Source organism: Pagrus pagrus (assembly GCF_965226575.1).
Source record: "Pagrus pagrus genome assembly, chromosome: 11".
Classification (NCBI taxonomy): Eukaryota; Metazoa; Chordata; class Actinopteri; order Spariformes; family Sparidae; genus Pagrus; species Pagrus pagrus.
In genome coordinates this window covers 15,240,563-15,265,204 of record NC_140195.1, presented here as the reverse complement: position 1 = coordinate 15,265,204, position 24,642 = coordinate 15,240,563, and the positions used below count along the sequence as shown (strand labels likewise).

The window sequence follows — 24,642 nt, the reverse complement described above, 5'->3', positions numbered from 1 at the left end:
GGCCGCAGGACATTGGGATTGGCACAAACAAAAGTGGTGTTTAGTATCAAGAGAACCCTGGTTACCCCATACACACAGACACACACACAGCCAAGCATCGTTATTAATAACTCGGTGGTTGCTGGCCTGTTGACAGTTGAAGCCTGATGGATTAAAGAGCTGCCTCTAGTTTCAGGTGGTTCATTTATACACAGAATACGGTGGTTTCCTTTCTTAATGCGGCAGCTGTGCAAAGACCGCAACACATATAAACTCAGTCTTGCCCTAACTTCTTCAAGCAACACATGGGCGCTCACTCCTGTGTTGTCCTTTGACCTTTTAAAAGCTGGGGCATGGAAAGAGGAGGAGGAGGAGGAGGAGGAGGAGGGTGGGGGAGGGGGTTAGATGTGCCAACTAACCCTGCTCTAGCCAGACATGCAGAGACTCCATCTATAGCACACAATGGGATCTATTTCTGTAAATGCACTAGGGTTATCACTCCACTTACACCGAGCTCCCTCTCTCCCTCTCTCCCTCCCTCTCTGTTTCTAACGCTCTCACCCATTACACAAAATCATGGCCGACAGGAACAGCCGGTTAAGCGCTAGGAAGAAGGAGAATAAGGTGGAAAACAAAACAAATGAAGAGAAGGACAAGGACAAGGAGAAGGGGAAGAGGCCTGAGAAACTTGTGAAAAAGCCAGAGAAGACGCCCGAGCAGCCAAAGCCAGAGAAAGAGAAGACGAATGGGGCGAATGGGGCAAATGGAGGGGCAACAGGAGCGGAGGCGAAAAGCAGTGAAGAAAATGGAGAGTTTCAGCCCATAGAGCTGCCACCGTTCGAGATTGTCACAGGGTGGGTAAGATTTAAAACCTATACAAGAGTTAGAGTCAGCATGTCAAACTTACACACTGCTCTTTAACACCTCCAGTTTCAGATTATTGTGTAGTTAAAGTTGTTTTTCGTGGCTTTCTTTAAGTAATATAGTACCCAATGCATGCTTTATAGCTGATTTCAGTCAGAAATAATACTAAAGACTTCCACCTGTCATCCTAGTAAGAATAGCGGTGAGTCACAGACGCCGGGCCCTGCTATATCACTCAACCTAGCATCTGTTCCCCAGTCTCTGTCCCTTTGAGTATTAGCTGTTGATATCAAAGCTATAAGAGATCTATTTGTTTAATCCATCTGGCTAATCATGTGCTGTATCACAGTGGATTGATATAGACAGACAGGAGGGGTGTGTGTGTTTTGCACAGTGGCTGACTCATGAAGGGATCATCCATAGATCGGGGGATGAAGTGAAAGCCAAAAATATTTATAGACACATGAGTTTACTCAGAGGTAGCCTCATAAATATTCTGTTCACTGTGTCACCAGAGTGTATATAGGAAGCTGCTGTCACTCTTTAAAGGGTAACTCCACCAATTTTACACATTAAAGTGTGTTTACTGGTCTTAAAAAGTAGTATTAAGCCTTTTGTGGCTCCAGAGGCAGCTGCATGTAATCTGATAAATGACTAAGGTGCATCGTGGGTAATGTAGGCACCATGTTTTGAAAAGGAAGAAGAATGTGTGGAATTAAAAGGTGATATTTGTTTTCAAACCGTCCATTACAAGTACAGCAGTGCAATTGGAGTATAATGCTAAACCAGTGTACTGCTTTTCAAAACCTAGTGCCTACATTACCCACAATGCAACTTAGCAAGGCCGGATTAACCATATGGGCAACTGGGCAATTGCCCAGGGGCCAACGACCTCTAAAGGGCCCAGGGCAGTGAGGGCACAAGCAAAATATCTGGTTATCTCTCGCTTATATATGTTAAACTGTCTGCCGGAGCCGTTGCGCTGCACAGAGACCCTGCCCCTGTCTGTGACTGTGACCGTGAGCTGAGACCCTCTTCTCATTGGTCAGGCCGTATGAGGCGGATCAAAGGTGACGCCAATCAACGTGCACTGAGCGGCTTGCGTGACGTCAAACGCCGCTACACAACTCAAAAAATGCAGACATGGAGAAGCTAAGTGGGAGCGCTAAACGGAAATTAAAAAAGGAGAAGGACATCAGAAACGCAGAAAATTTAAAGTATATGCCGAAAATAGGTAATTTCTTCACTCCAGTTAACGTTACCAACTGTTCTGCTAAGGCAGCTTCCGTCAACGAGGACAGCTCAGCTAGCCAGGACATTTCTTCACTGCCGGCGCTAGCTAATGTTCACAGCCCGGACTCGGAGAGCGAAGAGCCCCCGGCAGCATCTTCAACCGACAGCCCGGATTCTGCTGCGAGTGCGACCGTTGAGGGAAGCGGTGATGGGTCTCGAGTCTCACCGCCATCTGAGCCGCTCGTCGAGTCTGCGAGCAGCCCCTGTACCTCAACGCCTCTACTCCCTGGGGATCCTGCACTGTGGGGGCCCGTTACGGAGCAGCTCCGGGAAGAGGCGATCTACCGAGGGCCTGCAGCTTTCCAGAACCGGGCTACCAAGTATCCTGCATCAGTAAGGGAGTCCGGACTTGGGAGTAGGACACGCTCCCTCACCAACGACTTGCTTCATTGCCGTCTCCCAAACAACCAAATTGTGCCAAGGGAATGGCTTCTTTACTCGCCATCAACTGGATCGGTTTATTGCTATGCCTGCAAACTCCTGTCATCCCAAAAGCATACATTTATCAGCGGATTCTGTGATTGGAAACATCCAGAGAGGATTAGTGATCACGAAAAGAGTGCAGAACATAGACAAAACATGCTTTCTTTATTGCACAGGTCTCAATACGCAAGCAGAGTGGACGCTTCTCTTGCCCGACAGTGTGAGGCAGAACAGCAGTACTGGAAAGAAGTCCTTAGACGTGTGGTTGCTGTTATTAAATTTTTGGGAGCGAGAGGACTGCCATTTCGAGGCGACAACGAACTGCTGGGCTCCGCGCACAATGGGAACTATTTGGGACTGCTTGAACTGATAGCGGAGTTTGACCCCTTTTTAAAGGAGCACCTTGAGAAGCATGGCAATAAGGGTAGAGGTAAGCCATCTTACCTGTCCTCAACTGTGTGTGAAGAATTTATTTCATTAATGGGTGACAAAACTAAGCAAGTGATAGCAGAGGAAATCAGACACGCTCAATATTTCTCTGTAATCGTTGATTCAACACCAGATTTAGCACACGTAGATCAGCTCACATTTGTTTTTCGTTTTGTCAGTGCAGATGGCAGAGTAGTGGAAAGATTCATCGGGTTTGAGCCCATCCACAGCCACACAGGTGTAAGCCTAGCTGAATCTGTGATTGAAATGGTGCGAGGCTTGGGGTTAGACTTGTCAAACTGTCGTGGCCAAAGTTACGATAATGCTAGCAACATGTCTGGCAAATACAGCGGGCTCCAGGCACACTTGAAAAAACAAAACCCACTAATTCATTATACACCGTGTGCTGCCCATTCGCTGAACCTCGTAGGTGTTAACTGCATTGATAATTGCTGTGAGGAGGTTAACTCTTTTTTTGAACTGCTGCAGTCTCTGTATACATTTTGCAGCGCATCAACACATCGCTGGAATACAGTTTTCCATAACAGCGAACATTACATTAGATACACTCTAAAATCCCTAAGCACCACTCGATGGAGTTGCAGAGCAGACTCCACAAAAGCTCTCAATGAAAATTACGGGGCAATTAGAGATACATTAGCCAAACTAGCTTCAGACTGTGATGAGAAAACACAAACTAAACTCGAAGCTGCTGCATTGGTCGCAAAACTTGATAAACTGGAGACAGTAATAATGACTATGTTGTGGGACCGGGTACTGCATAGATTTAAGGCAACAAGTGACCAACTCCAAAAAAGCGATATGGATTTAGCTACTGCTCTTGGCCTTTTGCGGTCACTGCATTCATATGTTGGCACTCTACGAGAACAGTTTGCAGAGCTCGAAGAATCAGCACGAGCTGTCAGTGCTACACAAAACTACCAGTCTGACACTCGACGCGTGAGAAAAAGAAAGAAATTTGCAGACGAGTCTGGTGATGACAGCGAAGTAGCTTTTACTGATAGTAGTCAGAGATTTAAGGTTGAAACATATTATGTCATCATTGACAGACTTTGTTCGTGCCTATCCAAGCGCATCGAAGCCTACACACATGTGTGTGACCTCTTTGGAGTTTTATTTGAGAGGGACTGTGATGATTGTGATGTGCGTGAAAGAGCTGCCAAGCTAAGCTCCACTTATCCGACAGATCTGGATGCTTCCTTGTCAGACGAACTTATTCAGTTCAAGCACTTTGTGCAGAATGAGACTTCACCTGTACAGCTGCTGCAAGCTCTTGAGAGACATGGACTTAAGACAACATTTCCGAATGTTTATGTTGCACTAAGACTGTTTTTAACCTTGCCTGTGTCTAACTGTGAGGGTGAGAGGTCTTTTTCTGTTTTGAAACGAGTTAAAAATGAGCTGAGGACCACAATGTCACAGACAAGGCTCTCTGCACTTTCTCTCTTGGCCATCGAACATGAACTTGTTAGTGGCCTTGATTTTGAAGATATTGTACACCAGTTTGCACATTCAAAGTCAAGAAAAAAGCCAGTGTAAGATGTGTTTGCCAAATGAAATCAAGCATTTCAAATTTAAACATGCACTTCCCCATTATTTAGGATTAAAACTGTGTATGTTGCCAGATTATGTAGCATTTCTTTTTGTCTTGTCTAATTGAGAGGAATTGACAGATTTCCAAATGTTTATGTTGCACTAAAATGGCTAACCCTTGCCTGTCCTGTTGAATTCTGAGGTGACAGGTTGTTTTCTGTTTTAAAATAAGTTAAAATGAGTTTAGGACCAAAATGTTTATTTGAACAGATGATACTGCATTTTATTGATTTTTTTCCTTGTGGTGGCTCCATGAAAATGCTGTAAATTGTTTATTGTTGTTGAGAGAAATCTGGCAGATTTCACAATGTTTATATTGCACTATAACTTGATTGTCCTGTTGAATTCTGAGGTGACAGGGTGATTTCTGTCTTAAATGAGCTGAGGACCATAGCAGATTATGGATTTTTGTTTGTGTCTTGTCTGTGGACTTCCTCTGTGATGGCTCCATCAATGCAATACATCTGTGTTGGGAATAAGTGTTGTTAAATAAATACTGGATGCTTTGAAAGTGGTTGCTTTTTTTGTTGTTGTGAAAATGGAGGACACTTCCCTCCCTCTCTATGTAGTGGGTAAATTTTGCCAGATTATACTGATGCTGATGTGTTTTGTTTTCATAACATCATATGCGAGTGAGTGGCCTTGACAAGAGGACATAGTGGTGCATTTGTAGCTCTATGAGCATTTGCACATCTGTACATCAACATACACTTGATGACAGTTAGATATTGAAGTATTGAGTACATTTACTGTATATTACTGTAATTTATTCTGTATTTTGCCAGATTATAGTGATCCTGGGGTCGTGATGATGGGGCCCTTGAATATTGTTGCCCAGGGTACAGCAAAGTGTTAATCTGGCCCTGCAACTTAGCCACTACAACACTGCAATCAGACTACATGCAGCTTCCTCTGGAGCCACATAAGGCTTAATACTACTCTTTTCATATATGCAGTTACCCTTTAACTGTGTATAATATGTATAATGGGATGGTTGAAAAATGTGTGACTCATAGCTGCATTGTCATTCATTAAAGATGACAGATTACTGTGAAAAGCACTGTTGATAGACTATTTAACAGCACTGACCTGTCATCATCACATTAGAATAGCATGAAAGAGTGAAGAAACAGAGTCTTTCTTTGATATTAACTAAAAATAAAAACGGTCTCAACTAACTTCATATCAGATTTATGGAAACTCTCCCTTTCAATCTCTACTAGAGAACTGATGACCCCGTTCTACTTCAAGTTCCAGTTCAGGAACGTGGAGTACTCATCAGGTAGGAACAAGACCCTGCTGTGCTTCAGAGTGGATACACCAGGAGGCACCACAGAGCCTCTGAAAGGCTACATGGAGGACGAACATGCCACAGCTCATGCTGAAGAGGCCTTTTTTCAACAGGTAATGAATTGGGGTAAATGTTATGTGAATGTTCATGGTGGAAACTTTCCATGTGAATTAATGTTGATTTATGGGAAACAGCAGGAATAAAATTAAACAATAGGGGGTTGCCCAGTCTGTACTACCATTTCTTTGTTTACTTTTCTTTAATCTTCTTTGAAACGACACCAACGCAACAAGACAGTGCACACCCAACATCGTTACTCTGAAATAGTCCTGATTATTTTATTCAACAGTAACTCAATTCTGAAAGTCTAAAACAATGCTGTTTAATCATTCCTACTGAAATATATATAATTTAGAACAGTATACAGTTCAGCTTAATAAGACACACAATCAGTATCGTGAACTTAAACTGGCAACAGACGGGTTGTTCTGCTTCAGCGTATCATATTTAAGTAAATGTTGATTGCACAATGTAATGGATGTACATAGAATAATGAAACCATCAGCGTTTACATTGGTTCCCTATAACCTTGTTATCACTATACAATTTTGTCTGCCACGGCCAACCGGGAAAAGCAAGATTTACAGGCATTTCTATAATAGACTTAACGAATAAATAAGCTTGTGTTATTTCCTGTGTTGTTGTTATTTGCAACCAAAACGGAAATGATTAAGTTGTTTTTTGCAACAGCAGCGCCAACAATAATACCACTTGGAAACACTAAGGAGGAGTTGTAATGTGAACAGTAACTAAGGTTACAATTTCATATGCCAATAGAAACGAACCTATAACTATATATCATAAGCAGACATAATTGGAAATCCATCTAAAAGAAATCAAACTTTTGAACTGTAATTAAACGAGTTGAATCATTTAACAAGAATGGAAATAGGTTAATTAAAACTCCTCAATCAAGCTACATCCCACATGGTAACAACTGAAATATCTTTAAAAGTAGAGAAATTATTCACTCCAGTAATCAGGTTTGAAAGCATGCAGCCGTTTGGCTCAGACAGTGCAGTAGTGTGGGCTTCAAATGTGAGCTTTACTGAATTATTATTTAATTGGATGCTGTGAAATTATCTGTACGTGTAATGGAAGAGTGTACTGACTTTATTTTTTGCAACAATCCCAAACATGCTGGTGCCAAGCAGCTGTTACAAAGTTAAATAATGTGGCAGGATATTTTACAGTTTAACAATAAACTTAATTGTCCAAAATAACATCAGTTCACTGAAACAGTAAACTTCACCAGGAGTTCAATAATTATATATAACCCAAGCATCTTTTTCTGCATCACAATCTCTAAAAAAAGTTTCTATATTGGAGAACGTATTTGCCGATACCATAATACCTGTTATAAGCCCATATCTGCTTATAATATTGGCCATCTGATGTACTGTATAAGTCGAACTCCAGTTACAATTTAATTAAATGGACATACTTTTAACCAAAACATGCCATTGGACCTAGTATTGCTTTATGTCTAGTATCCCCCAAAAAAGTTCAGTATAAAAAGGTAAATGTTTTAGTGAAATGCCAAACACTTATCAAACTGACATATTATGTTGCACACATGTGAACCCCACGGGATGTCTGATTTCCATTAGTTTTCAAGCATTTTCTCTTGTGACAATGTTGCATCTAATATGTCAATAGCTTTTTCTTATTAATGTCTCCATAAATCCCCACTCTCTCCTCTCCAGGTGCTGCCTAACGCTTCCCAAGAGTGTGAAGTCACATGGTACGTGTCATCTAGTCCCTGTGTGTCCTGTGCAAACAAGGTGGCCAACATCCTCCAGCAGCGCAAGAAGCTTCGTCTGTTCATATTCTGCTCCCGTCTCTTCGAGTGGGAGGAACCCGAGATAGTAGAAGGGCTGCGGGCTCTGGCAAGAGCTGGCTGCAAACTGCGGATGATGAAGCCGTCTGACTTCCTACTTGTTTGGGAAATGTACGTGGAGAAGGAGGAAGAGAGCTTTACACCGTGGGAGGACTGTCAGGAGAACTACATTTACTACAATGAGAAACTGGCTGATATCATCAACTAGATGTGAGGAGGTAAGTGTTGTGTTTGTTTTTTCAGGGTCAATAAAAACCTTTTGACTTGAGGTTTTGTCCTGATAATGACTGTATCTTGTTGTGTCTTGTTGCAGGTGCACATGATGGACAAGACCTTCACACTGACTGAACCACCTACTTATGAAATTCCCACTGGGTGAACGTGTTTCTTGATGGTGCAGATTAATATTAGTTTTATAGAAATACTCATGGCAACATTTTTTATTTTTTATTTCCACAATTTCATAAAGAGACACAAAATGCTTGAAAGGCATTTTTGTAGCATCACTTACTGTAGATAAATATACATATCAAACTGGTTGCCTTTAACACGAACGCTCAAGTATTTAAACACATTAAATAAGCTTTGGTATATCTACTGACATCTGGTGTTTGTTCTAAGAATTAAAAAAATCTCTACATATCATCATGTGAATGTATTACACACGTATTTGCTAAAATATGTACAATTTTCAACAGTATTGTGCGATGCAGAACAAATCTGTACACATTTATACAGCAATGCCTGTTAGTTGGCACATTCAGGTCAAAGCACAGCTGAGGCTCAAAGGCTGAGCCAGACAAGATGAGCCTTAAAGGTGCAGTATGTTAGATTTTTGGTTGGAAACATTCAGAAATTCACTGAAATTATCAACAGAGCATGAAGAAATGACAGTTAACCAGCGAACCCCGGCCTGTCCTGGGCCAAAGCTCCTGTGCTAGCAGTAATAACACCAACATTTCCCCAGTTCTCCGAGCTCCCAGTCTGAAATGCTAGCTGCTCGGCTAACTGAGCTAACTTCCAAATTGCAGCTATAGTGAGCAGCAGTTAGCTATTGCTCGTGCCAATTTTAACATATTGCACCTTTAAATCTCCCATGATGTACACAGCTTGAGCTTTCCCACTTGAGCCATTCTTTCATTTCTTTTTTTGCCTGAAACTAAGAAGATACATCTTCAGTGACTCATTGTTTAAACGAAACCAGCCCACCATTGTTGTCTGTCTCGTCTTGGCTCTCAGTCGTCACAACTAGAAAGACATTAGGGGAAACGTGAATTAGAAATACACTAACTGGCACAGCGTCTGTCATCACAGGGAAAATGCTGTATTGGAAAAGTGCATTTGTAATACAATTTATTACCTTGTTCCTCCTGCGAGGTTATTGGTAACGGTGTTGTGTCACTGCAAATCGTGCCGTTCTCATCCCCTTCTGCAGGTCAGGTTGTTTTAAAAAAGCAACAAAGAAAAGACACATGAGACACACTTTCACAGTTATATAGTTTGGATTATCTTCACTTATCTGTGTGTTCTTTACCTTTTGGTGGGGCATTCAGCGCTGCATCGGTGATGTACTGAACCAATGGACAGGGAGCATCTGCAAGAGGGAGGAATGAACTATTAAAAGAGACCTATCATGCTTTAACCCCTTTTCTTCAGTGCGTTATATAGGATCTTGTGCATGTAAAATGTCCTGACAGTTAAAAAGCCAACAGAAGCTCCTCTCTCCCACAGAAAACACTGCTCCTGAAACGCTTCGTTAGTAGTCTCGCCTTTAACTCTGTGACTTTGTGACATCACACTATGTCACCATGTCACACATTTGGATCATTTATGCCCCGCGGCTTGTTTTTGGCACACAAGAATTGATTTAGCACAGCTGCTATGTTTTTATTAGCAGTGCTGGCTCAGGTGTGTGTGAGCTGACCAATCAGAGCAGACTGGGTATTCTGGAGAGGCCTTTAAGGGGTATGAGAAAAGTGATTCATTTTTTGAGCATTCAAGTATGTGAGCATGTTCTAGCAGCAACCAAAATAAAAACCTGAAAATTAACCTGTAAATAAGACTTATACATCTCCTGTAACAAAATAGCACCAACGACAAACAATGAAAGTCAGGCTCAAGTGGATAGTTACACAAATGTTAATTTTCGTAATAGCTCAGAAATGAATCACTAGTAGGGCTGCATCTGCAGCACAAGAGGAAATGGTGACCAAAACCACAAGCCATGAGGGGCGGTGTCAACCTACCATCACGGTCCTTTATCTCCATTCTGGCAAACAGCTCTGCTTCTTCTGGCTTGTATTCATCAGCAGCTTAAAAAAAAAAAAGAAGATAATAGGTCACCTCGTTGTGGCTATGTTTTCATGGCAGCGGGGACAAGGTGTGAAAACAACATAGACGCAAACAGTTGCTTATTTACGCATCTAGCAGTTACGTAGCAACATTCTCAGTTGTGTTTTTAGTCACCTGGTGAATGCAAGCTCAATATTGACTCTTTTTTATCTCTGCTTCTGGTCTCTAACAACTCTTGAGGGAAATATCTGACTCTTCAACAGCTCAATTCTCAACTATGTTCACCAGCTGATCGCTAATTGTGTCTGTCCTACGTTGGGGGGGGGGCTGAACAGCTGCGGCTAAAAACAACACTGTGAGAGCAGTGATGAATAAACCAAACCTGGTTTGCGGGTGAATCTGAGGATAATGCATCCGATGAAGACAGCGATGATGGCAAAGAAGATAAAGCCAGAGATGGAAAGAAGGACCCTCCTCTTCAAAACTAAACAGAAAATGTAAGTGAGACAGAATACTTGCAGGGTAAAAACTCAAAACTACAAGAGGTCAGTCATACTCACGAAGGTTCTTGGTTCTGAGATGATCACTGAATTTTGAGTAGGACGGATTCCCGGTGCGAACGCCCCGGCACGTGTACTGGCTCTGGTCAGGGTCGTTCTGGGGTGTGACTATATGTTTCTCAGAGGCCAGCACATCAATTTGCTTGTCCTCTTTGTACCTGTTTAATTTTTCAGAAAAGATAGAATTCAGACACAGGATAAATTAAGAGGACAATCAAAAAGGTCATGTAAAATGTGTCATGTTTTACCTTCCATTTTTTACATGACCTTTTTGATTGTCCCCTTAATTTCACCAGTCTCTTATTAGTCTTCCATCCCTTGTGTATTCAAGTCTGTGTCTTTCCCTTTCTCTTTGTAACTTTGTCTGTTTTTTGTCCTCATGTTATCCTGGTTAGTACTTCTTAAAGTTTTTTTCTACTCTTGGATTCCTGCTTTAATCGCCTGCATTTTTTTTTGTAGGGTCAGCTTTTACGTAAATAAAGCTAGTTTTTTGTTAGGTCTTCGTGCCTGCCTTAGTGTCTTGCATTTTGGTCCCTTTTAGGCCTAACCCTGAGTGAAATATGCAAGTGAATTTGTTCTTCTGCTGACCCTTTTTATCCATTTTCAGAGGCAAACTGAGTGGAGTGCTATGGGGACGAGTGATGCATGTCATAAATATCCCACATAGAAACTGAGAAACGCCTGTTTGATTTGAAAGCAGGGAAATTGGTTAAAAATAGGGAGACTCCAACAAAAATTGGTATTAACTGGCATTATTACCATGTGTAGTTCCACGAGTCCTGGCTGTTCTGCACCCCACATTTGAGCACCAAGCTGTCAGTGGAGAAGACCTCTGACCAGCCAGTTAACAGGATTATATCAGCCTTTGGGCGCTCTGTAGACACACAATCAAACCTTTGATAAACACATTCACTACATGCACATACAGAAAAATGTTAGAGGGGAGTGAACAAAAACGTACCTTTAACGTCGAGTTTTATAGCCTGACTATGGCTTGAGTGGTAGACTGCACTGCTTCCTCTCTTTGTTTGGCATTTGTACGATCCAGTGTTTTTTGTCAGAACAGAGGTGATGGTGTGATTCTCTCCAAATTCAAGGAGTGGACTGTCATCTTTGAACCACAAGTACTTCCATCCAGTGGAGACATTAATGTGACAGCTAAATGTAACTGAATCTCCAGTGTGCATCACTTCCTGACTGGGATTCTGCATCAGCGTGACTCTGGGTGTACCTGAGGGGGGATAATAACGCCGTTGCTATTAGTGTGACAGCATTTTAATGTATATCACACTGCACAGCCCACAGAAAGAAAAAGCTGGCCTTTAACTAGACGCTTTAAAAAAAACTTGTTTATTTCTCAGCTTACTTAAAGGAGCAATTTGTATGAATTTCTGCTTGAAAAATTAGCAACAGAATGTGAGTTTGAAGTTTTAACATTATACATACAGATATACAGATGTCTATTGAAGTTAGCATGCTAACCAGTTAGCCCCAGCCCACCCTGCTCTAAAGCTCCTGTGCTAGCAGTGTAAACGCCAACACTTCCCCGGTGCTCCGAGCTCCCATTCCTGGACTGTTAGCTGCATGGCTAAGTGAGCAGTAGTGGCAGGTGGCCCGTTCTTACATACTGTACCTCACTAAGTACCACCATTATGACCGATGTTAAAATACAGTAGCGTAGCCTACTTTATTCAGCTAACTGTTTTGCGCCGTTTGCTGCTCACATTTACTGTCGTCAAATTCAGGTTCAACAGGAAAGCTCGAATTATACTCCATCTGTTCCACACTTCTTGTCCCTATAGTTCTCGCAATGTTTGTCGTATTTTTTAACCTTTCATTTTACCTCCGCTAATCTTGTCATCACAGTTACAGTTTAGCTTGTAACTAATCATGAATGACGTATTCTACGTCGTCTTGCTGACGACATAGCAGACTGAAACAAAAATATTACAGGTAAGACAAAACTGCAGTATTTTGATAGTATTATACGTTTTTTAAATTAACTTATTGACTTTCATTTTTCAGAAAAAAAAACTTTAGTTGGATTCCTCTGGGTACCACAAGAGAGAGCTCACATACGACCAGTGGTATTTGTACAGCAGTTTGAGAATAATGTATTTAAAGAACTGTGTCAAAAAAGAAGAAAAACTAAATCTCACCATAAACACTGAGTGTCAGTCCAGAACTTAAGTTGCTGTTGACAGATCTGCTCTTGAGCTTTGCTGAGCAGCTATACTGTCCACGGTTTAAGTCTGAAGCTGAGGTGATGTTGAGCGTACTTGCATCCGGATCAAAAGAAACAGCATTTTGTGGTGTTTTCTGGACCTCCTGTCCATCTTTGTACCATGTGTATTTCCAGTCAGAGCTGCCGTCCATCCCACAGCTCAACGCCACACTCTCAGTGGGGAACACATCCAACCACTCTGTCACTTTCTTCAAAGATGGAACAGGAATTTCTGAAAGAAACAGACATGTTAGCTCTTTTCTAATATCCTCAGAGATATCCTCTTTGTGTTTGATTTTTACCTTAAACATTTTATAACATCAAATCCAGAATCACAGATTATTCCTGTAAATAATACACAACATGTAAACACAAAGTAACTTTCTCTGGCTCACCAGATATGGTTAACAACCGCCCATCACTGTCCTCTGTTTCATACGTAGTTTTGTTTCTTTTGGCCTTGCACTTATAAGTCCCACTGCTCGATACTTTGGCATCCTTGATGTTATACGTGCTGCTGTCGACAGAGAGTTCATTTCCATCTTTGTACCAGGAATACTCCCAATCAGATGAGAGTTTAACTTGACATTCAAAGGACACGGGCTCTCCAGCATACAGCTTGTCAACATTTGGATGCTGAGTCATCGAGGGCTTGGGCTTGTTCACTAAATGAAGAAAAAAGAAATGTAGCTGTGTATTTTGTGATATCAACACTTGGAGACATTAACTGGAAAACTCATTTAACGACCTGGGTACGACAAATAAATGTTTAGATGAAGTCAACAATAACTTACTTTCAACATTAAGGAGTATAGGCTGACTAGAGTAAGTGACCCCTGGATCTGTGCCTCTTTGAACTCCGCATTTATATGATCCCCCACTTGTTGTTCCAACAAGGTCGATTCGATACGTCTTTTCAGAGTGGCCAAGAGGTTGGCCACCTTTGTACCATTGGTACTTCCATCCAGAGGAGACCCCAATGTTGCAGCTAAAGGAGACTGACTCCCCAGGGTACATCAACTTGTAGTCTGGATCCTGCGTCAATGTGACATTGGGTTTCTCACCTGAGGGTCGGTAAACAGAAATTTGCCATTAGCGTGCAAAATTACGCTGCATATAGTGGAAAGAAAAGCTTTTACCAGATGTGCCTAAACAGACATTAATTACATCCAAACTTCTGCCATAATCTCAAAATGCTTAATTGTACCCTGATATTAAGAAAACAATTGTTATTACTGGTTTAGTAGATTTAGATATTATATTGTTATTTTTAATGTAAATCTAAAGGTCCCATGATGTGCTCATTTTCAAGTTCATAGTTTTATTTTGGGTGTTTCATGCTTTAATGTTCAATAAAACACATTTTTTTCATGCTGTCCATCTTCTGTCTTCTGATTGGTCAGCTCTCACAGACCTGAGCAAGCACCACCCACCGTGCTGAGGGCGGAGACTGTATAGCTGTGACATCACAACCTTACAGAAGTCCAGACAGCTAATTTAAAGGCACAGTTTTGATACTTTCACAGTATTTATAAAGCATTTGAACCTGAACATGAAATCTCTCTTCCTACAATATGGGACCTTTAAAAAAGAAAACTCACCATGTACTGTGAGATCAAATCCAGAACTTTTGCTGCTGCTGACAGGCCTGCCTTTCAGGTGTCCCATGCAATTATATTGTCCTGCATGTACAGATGAAGCAGAGCTGATGGAAAGAGTAGCTCCATTTCCACCATCTGCTTGGACCTTCTGTCCATCTTTGTACCATGTATAAATCCATGCAGAGCTGTTGTTCATCTCACAGCTCAACTTCACACTCTCGTCAGGGAACACATCCGTCCACGGTGTCGTTTTCTTCAAAGATGGAACAGGAATTTCTAAAGAGAAACAGACATTAGCCACTCTTCATGCCCTTACAAATAACCGGATTGATTTTAACATTCAGTATAAAGCATAAAATGGGATTGTGGGTTTTTTTTGTGCCATTTTTGTTTCTAACAAAAATCTAACGGAGCCCCTACACATGTGTATGAAACGGAAATTCTGGTATTTTTAAACCTTGGCTCTATATTTACATGTTTGGGTGTGTAAATGATTCATACATACAAAATTGGTCCAGTTGATCGCCTCAGCTTGCAGCTGTGACACGGCTGCAATGGTTGCAACGTAATCCTTAGGGGCAACACTGACGGTCAAAGTTATGTCCACTACAAGTGCCTGTTTTTGTCACTGACGGGCTGAGATTGTTATTCTACGGCTCTGACAACATTACGGAAACAATTCCTACAGAGAGAGAGCTTTTTGTAACCTTTGTAACCAGACCCACAAAGTCTCTGAAATGTTGCGGGAGGTGAGTTGATGCAAGAAGGCGACAATGGAAAGACTTTGGAGTTTACTTAGAGGAACTGCCAGCAAGAATGTATTTCCAAAGTCATGGACGACTTTTTAACTGATTTTGACAATCTGGATGTGGCGACGACTGTAACAACTCACCTCTCGCGAGATTTTAGAGCGAGACTTCTCCTTGAAAGAGATCTTATTATTGAAGAAAAATGTCTTTCTCTACAGGAATCATTCCCGTAATGTTGTCAGACACTTAGAATAACAACTTCAGCCTGTCAGCGTCAAAAAAAACATCTTTAGTGGATGTAACATCGACAGTCGGAGTTGCCCAAAAAATTACATTGCAGCCATTGCAGCCGTGTCCTGGCAGCCAGCTGAGGCGATCTAGACTTAGTCCAAAACTTTCGGTAAGTATGAATCATTTATACACCACAACAAGTTGATATGGGGCCCAGGTTTAAAAATACTTAAATTCCCCTTTAAGGCTTACAGAAAAATTCTGTAATCTGTGTCTGACAGGGTATTTCCAGAATAGATTTGTAATTACCACAAGTCCTTAACATGGCAATGTGGTATTAATACCCAGCTCTACATGCACGCTATGGTATTCTCACATCTGTCATACTGCAATACTTCCCGGTCGCACGCCTCACAATCATCTTTAAAACCCATCATATCACTACATAACCAGACAATTAAAATCATGGACAAAAACCAATGAGATGGCACCATTGCTGTGTTTTAGGGAAACATGGTATGTTCAGCTTTGAAAGCTTCATAAACTGCAGCGATTTAAACTTTGCCTACATGGTCATGCTCCATCCCCTGACACCAGGATTCAGGTAGAGGCAACACATGGGCCTCATTAAACGGTAAGTGTGTGCAATGTGCAAAATGTGCAAAACTTCATTTAGATCAGTCTTCTAAGTTAAAGGATACGCTCTGTTAAAGGTTAATTGTCTACCCACCAAGCTGAAAAGGCAACAGAGGTGTTATGTGATAACTGAAAGAGAAACAACATTGGTCTCACACCTATTACAATAGCACACACCTCTGTACTTATATAGCTTTGTATTTTTGTACTTGTGTTTTTATCTTGATTGCATTTATGATTGCATTGTATTTTTAACGTTTCTTTTTCCTTCTCTCTAGCTTTAACTTTTAAAAAGCCTCCCATTGACAGGTGTTGTAAATTAGCATCTTGCTATAAACACTGCACACAGTAAGTGCAGTGCATCTGGGGCTTGTGCGTGGTTGAATGTTGCAGCACCAGTGATATGGTTATGTCCATGTCAAATAAATAAACTAAAATAAAATAAAATAAAATACCCTTAAAATGACACTTCCATAATGAGTGTAAAAACAGCCTCATAGTGTCAAACTCTGCACATATATCATTCTACACAGTGAAGCTCAAACATTCAACTGTAAGTACAGTACCTAAAGAAAAAAAAACATGAAAAAAAAAGCCTTACTCATCTCTAAACTTGACAACAACAGGTAAATATACCAGGTTTTTCTACAGATATAACAACAGCAGATGAAAGCAGCATTGAAATGATTTTGTAAATTAAAAATCTGATTACAGATTAAAACCTTGGAAACAATAAAAGTGGATAAAATAGGCCAGTCAACCCTGAAGTAAAATAACGTTGATGATGTGAACGCATACCAAAATATTCCTAAAAGAACAACCTAAAATAGTACTTCTCCCCTGACACCAAACATCCTTTAACTTCCTTCTCTAAGTGATATGCTCCTTCTAACGTACATGCACACACTTCTGAGCCATCCCTCACTGCGCTCTGCTTCACCACAACATCCTTTTTCAACAGAAAATGCATAAAATAACGGAAGCCAGACTCTCGAATGCAGTTTCATTCAATTCAAGAATGGTCTGTAATTTTTGAAGCCTTAGCAACACGAAATCAATCAATAAAAGATGATTAGCATTTTGCATATTTACAGCAAACAATTGTACATTTTTGTGTAAACACAATGCTTAAAAAATAAAATTACTTTTTTACTTACCAAGAACCTCTTGGTGTTTTACATGACTGATGTCTGTATACGTTGATTCACCTCTGCTGGCTGCACACCCGTATTTCCCCCCATCAGAAAGACTAAGATTGAAGATGATGGTTTTGCTGGTTGGATTGACAGCCACTCCATCTTTGTACCACTGATACTCCCAGCCAGAGGACACATTAACATTGCAGGTGAAGTTCACAGTTTCCCCAACATACATCGGGTTAAATCCAGGATTCTTGCTCCGTGTCGGTTTTGGTTTGTTTTCTAAAACAGAAAGGAATTTTACAACATATTACTGCTCCACCAAAACCATGAGAAGCAGTCACAGGCCCGTGAAGTTGAATATTAGCATAAAGCAGTAGTTGTTGTTTAACATCCTGGGGAAATGTGCTTATTCATGTTCTTGATAACTTTTGGCATAGTTTTCTTAAAGATAAAGATGATTTTAAAAAAAGAGGAATTTATGATGAAACAAACTATGACGAAATCTATTTACATCAAATACAAAAAGGGATGAAATGGAAATTTTGGTCTTATTATTCATCCAATCATGGTACAGAGGTTAGATGTACACAACTGGATAGTGCTAGTTTAACCAGGAAGTCAAAAGAAAGAGAACAGACATAATATAATGCAATTATTCCTTCATTTGATGGAAGAAGAAGAAGCAGAGACAATATGTTCAAATCTAATAGTATCCCATAATGACAGGTTAATATACAGCTAAAATATCTGATATTAAGTCAACTAAAACTAAAACAATTTAGATGACTGAAATACGACTAAAACTAAATGGCATTTAAATCCGAAGTCTAAAACAAAATCAAAATTAACGCTGGTTGAGAAGATCAACACCACTCGTATATCTGCCTGTATAGCACAAAGACCGAAAACAGGAGGAAACCATGGATGTATTATAAGAACTATTAGAGGTCCAGTGTGTAGGATTAAGCGGTTGCAGTGGAGTGAGGTTGCAGATTGCGACCAACTGAATACTGAAAACCCACCAACCAGCCTTACGATGACAAAAAAACTCACAGCTAGTGGTCAAGAAAGAGCCTGGGACATAACTGCTGTAAAACCACAACATGTCTACAGATAAGATAATAAAGCTAATGTGTTTTAGAGGTGCTAGAAGGAAGGTTTTGTTACTTTATGGGCAGAGCAAAACTAGTTGTTTCCCGCTGTTTCCTGGTTTGCGCTAAGCTAAGCTAAGCTAAGCTAACTGGCTGTTGTGGTAGTTTCATGTGTAGTGTTGGAGCGTTATCAATTGCCCAACGTAACTCTCTGCAAATAAAGTGAATTAACTTATTTCCCCAACTTTTCCCATTTATGTGATTAAGAGTCATGAACACTCACCATAAACTATGATGTCAACTGTGTTGCTGAATCCAGAGCTCACTCCCCTAGATTCGAGGTGAGCTTTGCAGGTATAGCCTCCTTGGTAATCTTGAGTGATCGAGGTGATGTTGAAGTATGGTTCGTCTCTATCCTTGGAAAGGTACTGATCGCCCTGGATCTGCCCTTGATTTCGGTACCAGGTGAACGTCCAGTCGACTGGACCAGGGCTGTGGACTTCACATCCAAAGTCCACTGTCTCGTTTACAAACACCTCCTTCCAGGGAGTCAGCAGCCTCAGGGATGGTTTAGGTGGGTCTGAAAATATGCAACGCCAAGAAATCTTAAAAATCTTGATAGGAATTTAAGATAGAACCCAACTAAAATGATCAGTGAAGAGCAGGAGGAAGGAACACAGAGAGGCCAAGTGCATTATCTAAACCTGCAGTTTCACAGATACAAGTACTATGCATGAGCATAAAGGCTCATATACAGTATGTAGATGTGAATGAAGTGGTCAGACTGAGGTGCAGTTTGACCTAGCTGATGGTGAAGTGATGACACAGTTTGTTCAACTTACCAAAGACTTTCAGAGATATTTTTTCACTGTCATCTGTGTTGAATGAACCTCTCTTGGCTTTGCAGTGATAGTCACCACTGTGTGGATGATCTATAGGAGCTATGTGAAAGCTATTGCCATTAGGTGTTTGTATTTCACTTCCATTGTGGTACCACAGATATTCCCATTCAGAGGACACATCGACCGTGCATGTGAAGGTGACTGTCTCTATGGGGAACATTTCAGCATGGTCTGGACTTCGGCTCAGAGTGGGCTTGGGCACGTTTGCTGATCAGAGAGAAGAAAGAGAAAGGTACCATTTTAAATTATTTAATATAACTCGCGGTCTTCAGGAGTGGGTGATGGAACATAATAAAACTTACGATAAACTGTGAGCTTGAGTGTGTTGCTCTCTGGAGTGGTAATGCCTCTTGTTTTGTGAAGGCCTTTACAGGAATAGCTTCCAGACGATGTTTGTGCGTCTGCAGTAACTGTAAGAACTGATCCCTCAGCAGACAAAGACACACTCGGATCTGAAGCTTGTATGTCCTGTCCACTTCTGGACCAGGTGAAGCTCCAGTCAGAGCTGCCAGTGACGCTACAATTGAACACCACTTTCTCAGAAGGGAACACATCCAACCAGGCTGATTGTTGCTGCAGAGATGGTACGGGAGGCACTGGAAGATTATTAAAAAATATTGTTGATTAGATTAACATGATTTAAAAAAAAATCATTATACTCACACACAGGTGCATCAGAGAAGACCGAGGGTCGATAAAATCAGAACAAAAAACTCCTGCACACATCTTATCTTGCATTCAGGAAAACTGTAAGAACGTGTAGAGATACAGAAGCGTCTGCTGTCATGCCACCCGACTACGAAGCAGCTTCATTTAGAGGCTCTCCGCTCTTTAAAGCAACATTAATTAATGTGTTTACATGATATAACAGCATCAAAATCATTTTGATGGTACAGTGTCTTGTATTAGGGTGAATGGTGTCTCCGTCTCAGCCACGCCACTCCACCCTCTTTAACTTGTTTCTACACTATGTAACTTCAGTGAGCGGGTAGGATAACAGCGTCACATACATGTTTACTTCAAGATGCAAGTTTGAGTTGTCTTTGTAGTTTGCGCCTACATTACATCTGACAAATTGCTACAGACCTGAGATATGTTATTTTTGACAGTGGTGTTGCACTCAGAAACTGTGGGGGGGCGCCAAATCCCACAAAATGATGTTTCTACATAATTTTGCTTTAAAGTAGTTTGTGTTTCAAACTTCAGCTTTGTTGTAACTGTGGTGTTGTAAAATAAAAATAACTTAATCTTGTACCTCATAGCTAGAGGACATTATGCAGGAGTTTTTGTTCTTCAAAACATGATGCTGAAATAGCCATGCACATTTCGGGCAAATGGCATTAGCAGCCTTTTGAAGTTCATCTCGTCTTGATATTTAAGATAAGATAAGAAATAGAAATATTTTTTTCTGGAATAGAAAAAAGTCGTATTGACAATGACACTGAAAGCTCTGTTGGCAGTGTGTTTGCAGTTAATAACGAAACAAATGAGGCTGAAATAAATCAGCCATCAACGGTTAAAATGATTTCAGGACATTTACAAAGATTTTCAGAGAGAAAGTCCACTTTGAAAAAGAAATAACATTTGCATAATATATTTGTAATTCAACAACAGTTCAATAAATTCATTCTGCTAATTTCAACTGGCTTCCTCGAAAAGGCGGAGAGACACATTGCGGGCGATTATATCATCTACACAAACCAGTGCACACAGTAAAATATACCAGAATGTGAGAACTTTCCGACTACGCCCATGATGAGTTCACAGGTGACATTTGCTGATTCACAGTGTGCAGGCCTGACTGACATTTTGTATTCCTCTGCTTTCCAATGCATATGTGTCTGTGAGATTTTACCGTCCAAAACCAATGCAAAAAGTACATCATGATTAAGGGTCTATATTCTCATTATTGGCTGAAAATGTGTCACTCTGACTTCATTACAGGAAGTAACATCTCTCCACATTAAATCTACAGGATTTACAAATAAAAGCCTTTAAAGATTTACTGAAGATGCATGAGGTTAAAATCTAAATCTCACCATAGGCAGTTGTAATTGGTGGTGTAGTCGGAGCAGCAGCGTCTCTGAACATGATGGTGACTGTTGGATGAGAGGAGAGGTCAGAACAGACACAAACACTTTGTGCCAGAATCTGCAGATGTTTTATCTTTTTACAGTTTTTAGCGGTGATCCATAATGAAAGTGACAGACAACATTAATTTAAAAGAAACTAAAGCTTGTTTTTGAGCAAAAATAAGCAAACACAATACATCAAAGGATATGTTTACATTTTGTCACACTTCAACGCACACTTTGATCTGAACGCTAACTGGAATTGACGCATGACCGTCCCACACACGTACAAGGCGGTGTAGATGTGTTAGTGGCCTACGTGTTTTACAAGCAGCAACTATACTTTTTTTTTAAATCTGCGGAAAATCTACTGAGTAGTCTTTGGAAACTGCTGCAATTTTTTCGAGAAAAAAGGCCAAATGTGCACCAGCTTCAGCTTCTCAGATGTGAAGAATTGTTGCTTTTCGTTGTCATATATGACAGTAAAATTACTATCTTTTGGTTTGGACTGTTGGTCTTATAAAACAAGCTATTTGAAGTTGTTTCCTTGAGTTGTGGAAATTATAACGACAAAACAATCAATCAAATTATCATTAGTTGCAGCCCTGAATGAACTGCTGAGGTTCTGTATGAAACCATAAAACAGGTGAATTAAAAACCCAGTCAAATTAAACATCATATAAATTCAATAGAGCTGACAAAGGGATTGAAATATCCAATGTTACATGATGCAAAAGAGTGACACAATAACAGGAACACAGACCAGTGACATAACACATTTCTTAGGGGTAACGCACATTGCTGGATTATGTAATATAGTTTCATCAGGTGTTATTCTATCTACCACAGGAAGAGGGACATTGCAGTCTAGAAAACCTAACCATGTAAAAACATGAAGTTGGAACCACAGAAAACTGAAATATCAACTCACAATATCAGGCGTCTAATTGCAGGAACTGCCAGACTCATGACACAAAGTACTTCATGTTCCTCATGTTAGCTTACCTCACGATCTACTTCCTAAACATTGTTATTGTCGACTGAGTACAGGCGATCAGAAAATGTAATACCATTCAATGTAGTTTACAATCACTGAGGTTAACTTGAAATCTGGAATATTTATTTATATATTTATCATGTAATTCTTCTTGTTTTTGACGATTATTCCAAATGCTTCAAACTGTAGTTGTGAATTCAATTCAATGTGCATAAAATACATAGTGAGGTTTTGTTAGTCAAACATGTTTCTTACCATCCTGGGGTTCATCACCACCCTGAACTGCACAAACAGCAGTGAGATCTGTCAAATAAAAAATAAGACGGATATTTAGTGGCAGAATGTAAATGAAAATATCTATATATAAAATAAATGCCTCAAAACTTACATATGACACTGAAGACCTTGATAAGCTGCATTTTCCATTGAGTTGCACATGTAGAGGCTGCACTCCTGAGTGAGTCATAGACCTACTGTGAAGTTCGGTAAAGGAAGCCGACTGCTGAATTAATGGGCGTTGGTGACATACTCATTTCTACACGAATCTGAGGAGACAGCTTTCCTGTTTCTCTGACATCTGCTTTTTTTTCTTTGTATAAGCAACAGGAAACATGTTGGTCAACCACACTCAGATGTTTGTGCTCTCAACAATTTGAATTGCTGATTTGTGCTTTAAGGTCAGAATTAAGAAGGAAGAGGAATTGAAACATGCAAAAATGTGTATGTGTTGACAAGACCAAACAAATATGTCTACTTAGAGAAACAGGTTGAGTATGTTTAAAAAACTTTGGACTCAAATACCTCTATTGTGCTAATTTTTGTCTGTGAAAATAAACGTATTCTTCTTATTTTCACAACTGACAGACATCTTTAGCAGAAGTAAAACCAACAGTCTTTATAAAACTACATGTTGCCATCTTAACATCGTGCAGTTTCACAGTCTTTTTTAAGCCTGTGGGTGTGACGTGATTTAGGGGACTTGAGCAGAAGCTTTTTTTTTTCACACACTGAAAGTTTCTCTAGAATCGCAAATGGAAAAAACTTAATTCCAATTGAAATACACACATCTGATAATAATCAGAATAATCAAAATGTTTATACACATTTCATCTTTTTCTCACTAGGAGGATTACTTACGAAAAATAATACTGAAGTGAACATCTCTGTGGTAAAGCATGACTTCCTCTATGGCTGAGATGTCGTGTGTCAGGATGTGACGTTTCTGTTCTTCAGTCAGTATTTTGTCTCACCATAAGATGTCAGTGTAACACAGAAAATCATCTCTAATCACACCTCTGACCCTGAGCACCCTGCAATCTGTATCTCTAACATATCACAAATCACATTTGCAGTTCCACACGAGCAAGCCAACATTTGTGCGGCAGTTACTTTGTATTTTGTTTGTTTAAGTTTTGATTTTGATAAAGTCCTTTTGGGAGGAGGGGGGATTAAATTTTGAGTCAAAGATTATGTTTACATGTTTTATGCCTATCCTAGTTTTTATCTTATTGCGATTCCCTTGGATTACGTTGATTTCTTTTTGTAAATAAATCAAATAAAAAAACAATATGTGAAAAATTTGGTCCACCATATCCTGCACATCCCATGTCAGCAACTGACTTCAGATCAACTTTGTATTTAAATTTGTATTGAGCAGAAAACCACATACAAATAGTTATAGTTATATAAAACCTTACATTGATGATCGAATTTCTAAGCAAAGGCTTGCCTTGACTTGTGTTTTTCCTGCTGGTTATGTAGAGGTATTAGAGTTGCCTGTGGTGGCATGAGCTTTATGAGCAATGTGACAGGAATTATTGATTAAAGGTGTGAAGAAGAAGCAGACCTACAGTCATTGTTTTCTACACACCGCATCAATTAATCTTTTCATAATAAATTCTTAAACTTTAACCCCCTTCCCCTTTTTTGGAATGTTTGTTTTTGATTGTTGTTTTTAATCCTCTGTTAATTAGCGATAATGTTTTTTTCTTATCACTCGTTTGTAAAACACAAAAATGTTATTTACATTGAATTTATCTCACAACAAAAAAGGTGTGAGGAACAATTTGCCAGACGCAATGTGTTTTGTGTGAAAAACAGGATGTCATGTTATTAGGAGTGTCAAATTAGAGGGAAGTAACCATGTCTATTCCTGACTAAACCCTCACTTAATCAGGAAATACTTATCAACGATTCATTAATCATTAAGTCCTTCCTGTTTTATTCCTCACACGTTCATAAGTAACTACCCATTTCTGAGTACCTCACTGTTAACTGTAAGTGTTTTTTAGGTGGGAAGCTCAAGTGCTGTTGTGAAAAGGATTATGTTGTTCTATTACATCCTAGACAAGT

At 40.0% G+C, this 24,642-nt stretch overlaps 2 protein-coding genes across 6 annotated transcripts; one reads left to right on the top strand and one right to left on the bottom strand.

The window, feature by feature from the left end:
* Positions 1-466: 466 nt before the first annotated feature.
* Positions 467-8,394, top strand: apobec2b (apolipoprotein B mRNA editing enzyme, catalytic polypeptide-like 2b). 2 transcript variants are annotated; one of them, XM_084367125.1, is made up of 4 exons: positions 467-833; positions 5,826-6,006; positions 7,660-8,003; positions 8,107-8,394. In XM_084367125.1, exons 1-3 carry the CDS (start codon positions 556-558, stop codon positions 7,999-8,001), a joined length of 801 nt encoding a protein of 266 aa, XP_084223251.1. In that variant the 5' UTR covers positions 467-555; the 3' UTR covers positions 8,002-8,003; positions 8,107-8,394. The 2 variants fall into 2 exon arrangements, with proteins under 2 accessions (XP_084223251.1, XP_084223250.1); XM_084367124.1 differs by having other exon boundaries at positions 472-833; positions 7,660-8,011.
* On the bottom strand, positions 8,226-22,746 carry LOC311265450 (hemicentin-1). 4 transcript variants are annotated; one of them, XM_084367122.1, is made up of 19 exons: positions 22,679-22,746; positions 22,546-22,593; positions 21,261-21,320; positions 19,524-19,817; positions 19,162-19,428; positions 18,603-18,899; positions 17,244-17,507; positions 14,471-14,746; positions 13,664-13,933; positions 13,265-13,534; positions 12,805-13,101; positions 11,607-11,876; positions 11,405-11,519; positions 10,646-10,803; positions 10,468-10,569; positions 10,040-10,105; positions 9,328-9,387; positions 9,154-9,222; positions 8,226-9,041 (listed from the first exon to the last, which is right to left on the bottom strand). In XM_084367122.1, exons 1-19 carry the CDS (start codon positions 22,707-22,709, stop codon positions 8,977-8,979), a joined length of 3,279 nt encoding a protein of 1,092 aa, XP_084223248.1. In that variant the 5' UTR covers positions 22,710-22,746; the 3' UTR covers positions 8,226-8,976. The 4 variants fall into 4 exon arrangements, with proteins under 4 accessions (XP_084223248.1, XP_084223249.1, XP_084223246.1 ...); XM_084367123.1 differs by having other exon boundaries at positions 9,154-9,219; XM_084367120.1 differs by having other exon boundaries at positions 8,226-9,222.
* Between the last annotated feature and the right edge of the window lie 1,896 nt (positions 22,747-24,642).

What these genes read in the sequence shown, in the direction of transcription:
- apobec2b (XM_084367125.1), top strand. Translation starts at nt 556, where the DNA reads ATGGCCGACAGGAACAGCCGGTTAAGCGCTAGGAAGAAGGAGAATAAG. An exon ending in CCGTTCGAGATTGTCACAGG is followed by an intron (nt 834 to 5,825) that starts GTGGGTAAGATT and finishes AATCTCTACTAG; the next exon opens with AGAACTGATGACCCCGTTCT. An exon ending in AAGAGGCCTTTTTTCAACAG is followed by an intron (nt 6,007 to 7,659) that starts GTAATGAATTGG and finishes TCTCCTCTCCAG; the next exon opens with GTGCTGCCTAACGCTTCCCA.
- LOC311265450 (XM_084367120.1), bottom strand. Translation starts at nt 22,709, where the DNA reads ATGCAGCTTATCAAGGTCTTCAGTGTCATAT. An exon ending in GACTCGTGGAACTACACATG is followed by an intron (nt 10,804 to 11,404) that starts GTAATAATGCCA and finishes AAAATTAAACAG; the next exon opens with GTACAAAGAGGACAAGCAAA. An exon ending in GGAGATAAAGGACCGTGATG is followed by an intron (nt 9,388 to 10,039) that starts GTAGGTTGACAC and finishes TCCCTCTTGCAG; the next exon opens with ATGCTCCCTGTCCATTGGTT.